Source organism: Protobothrops mucrosquamatus, unplaced genomic scaffold, assembly GCF_001527695.2.
Source record: "Protobothrops mucrosquamatus isolate PMUCROS unplaced genomic scaffold, P.Mucros_1.0 scaffold23605, whole genome shotgun sequence".
In the NCBI taxonomy this organism is placed as follows: Eukaryota; Metazoa; Chordata; class Lepidosauria; order Squamata; family Viperidae; genus Protobothrops; species Protobothrops mucrosquamatus.
The window spans coordinates 545-2,117 of NW_015409355.1; the positions used below are offsets into that span (position 1 = coordinate 545).

General features: G+C 42.7%; 1 protein-coding gene across 1 annotated transcript; it reads right to left on the bottom strand.

The window, feature by feature from the left end:
- Nucleotides 1-430: 430 nt before the first annotated feature.
- On the bottom strand, nt 431-1,505 carry LOC107302037 (zinc finger protein 420-like; the record flags this gene model as incomplete). Its single annotated transcript, XM_015831168.2, has 1 exon — nt 431-1,505. A coding segment is annotated over one exon (1,075 nt), but the record flags the coding sequence as incomplete, so codon positions are not given.
- Nucleotides 1,506-1,573: the final 68 nt, after the last annotated feature.

The following is a 1,573-nucleotide window of genomic DNA, read 5'->3' on the forward strand; positions in this document are numbered from 1 at the left end:
TCAGCTCTTCAGGGAAGGCTAAGTCAGGAAACAAAACCCAAAAAGATTTCCAGAATGCTTATTTTAATTGATATAGTCTTGAGTAACAGAATCTTATGATCCGAATGGTGGTAGCCATGAAATTCCTGTTCTACGGAAGAGAAAGTTGGAGGAGGATAGGAACAGTGTGGCAGTTTTGGAACTTCAGTGTTGGAGAATACCAAGATTATCATGGATAACCAAGTAATTACATGCCCATCATTTGCGCAAGCTGTAGTTCAGTTTCAAATTCTCCTTAATAGTCTCCTGTTCAATTCCAAATATCATTTCATCTACTTTAAATGTTTAACTCTACATAAGAAAAATATGAAACAGTAAATCCCTTTACTCTCTAGTCTGATTCTTCTGCTGTCTCCCTTTTGAGCAAAACATTTCTACACTCTATGAGTCTTTATGGCTTCACTCCTGTATGGACCTTTTGATGCTTTCCAAGGTGGTCTTTTCGGGAATAGCATTTCCCACACTCACCACATTTATACGGCTTTTCCCCCGTGTGGATTCTCTCATGAACCCGAAGCACTGTTCCTGTGAGAAAACATTTTGCACACTCCCCACATTTATATAGCTTCTCCCCTGTGTGGATTCTCTCATGGACCCGAAGCAGTGCTGCTGTGAGAAAACATTTTGCACACTCCCCACATTTGTATGGCTTCTCCCCCGTGTGGATTCTCTCGTGAACCCGAAGCATTGTTGCTGTGAGAAAACATTTTGCACACTCGGCACATTTATAGGGCTTCTCCCCCGTGTGCCCCCTCTGGTGTCTCAGGAGTTGAGCAGACTCCACAAACCGTTTCTCACATTCTGGGCATTGATAGGGTCTGTCTCCGGTGTGAAGCCTCTGATGTCGAATGAGGTGTGCCTTTCTGGAAAAACATCTCCCACATTCTGGACACTTTTCCTTTTTCTGCACTTTGTGTTTTATGCCTGTGTGAAGCTTTACATGGATCGAAAGCTGTGTGTTGCGAGTAAAGCTCTTTCCACACTGCACACACTTGTAAGGCTTCTCTCCTGTGTGAATCCACTGGTGTTCTCGAAGATATTGTTTCCAACGAAAAGATTTCTCACACTCCGAGCACTTATAGAGTTTCTCTCCTGTATGTATTTGGCAGTGACGTCTAAATTGGAATGAATGAGCAAATTCTCTCCCACAGTCTAAACATCTGAATTTTTTTTCTCCTCTGTGAACATTCTCATGAAGTCTGAGGCCTGATATCAAACGAAAAAATTTTCCACACTCGATGCACTGATAGGGCTTCTCTCCTGTGTGGATTGTCTGATGTTGAAAAAGAGCTGACTTTTCAAAAAAGCTTTTCCCACAAACCTTACACTGATAGAGTTTTTCTCCCGTGTGCCTCCTTTGGTGTCTCCGAAGTGCAGCAGGAGTCACAAATTGCTTATCACATTCTGGGCATTGATGTGAACATTCCCCAGTGTGAATTCTCTGATGTTGCAGCAGGTATGACTTGCTGGAGAAACATTTCCCACATTCTAGGCATGTTCTGCTTTCCTCCTTTTCGTGTGTTTGATTATGTCT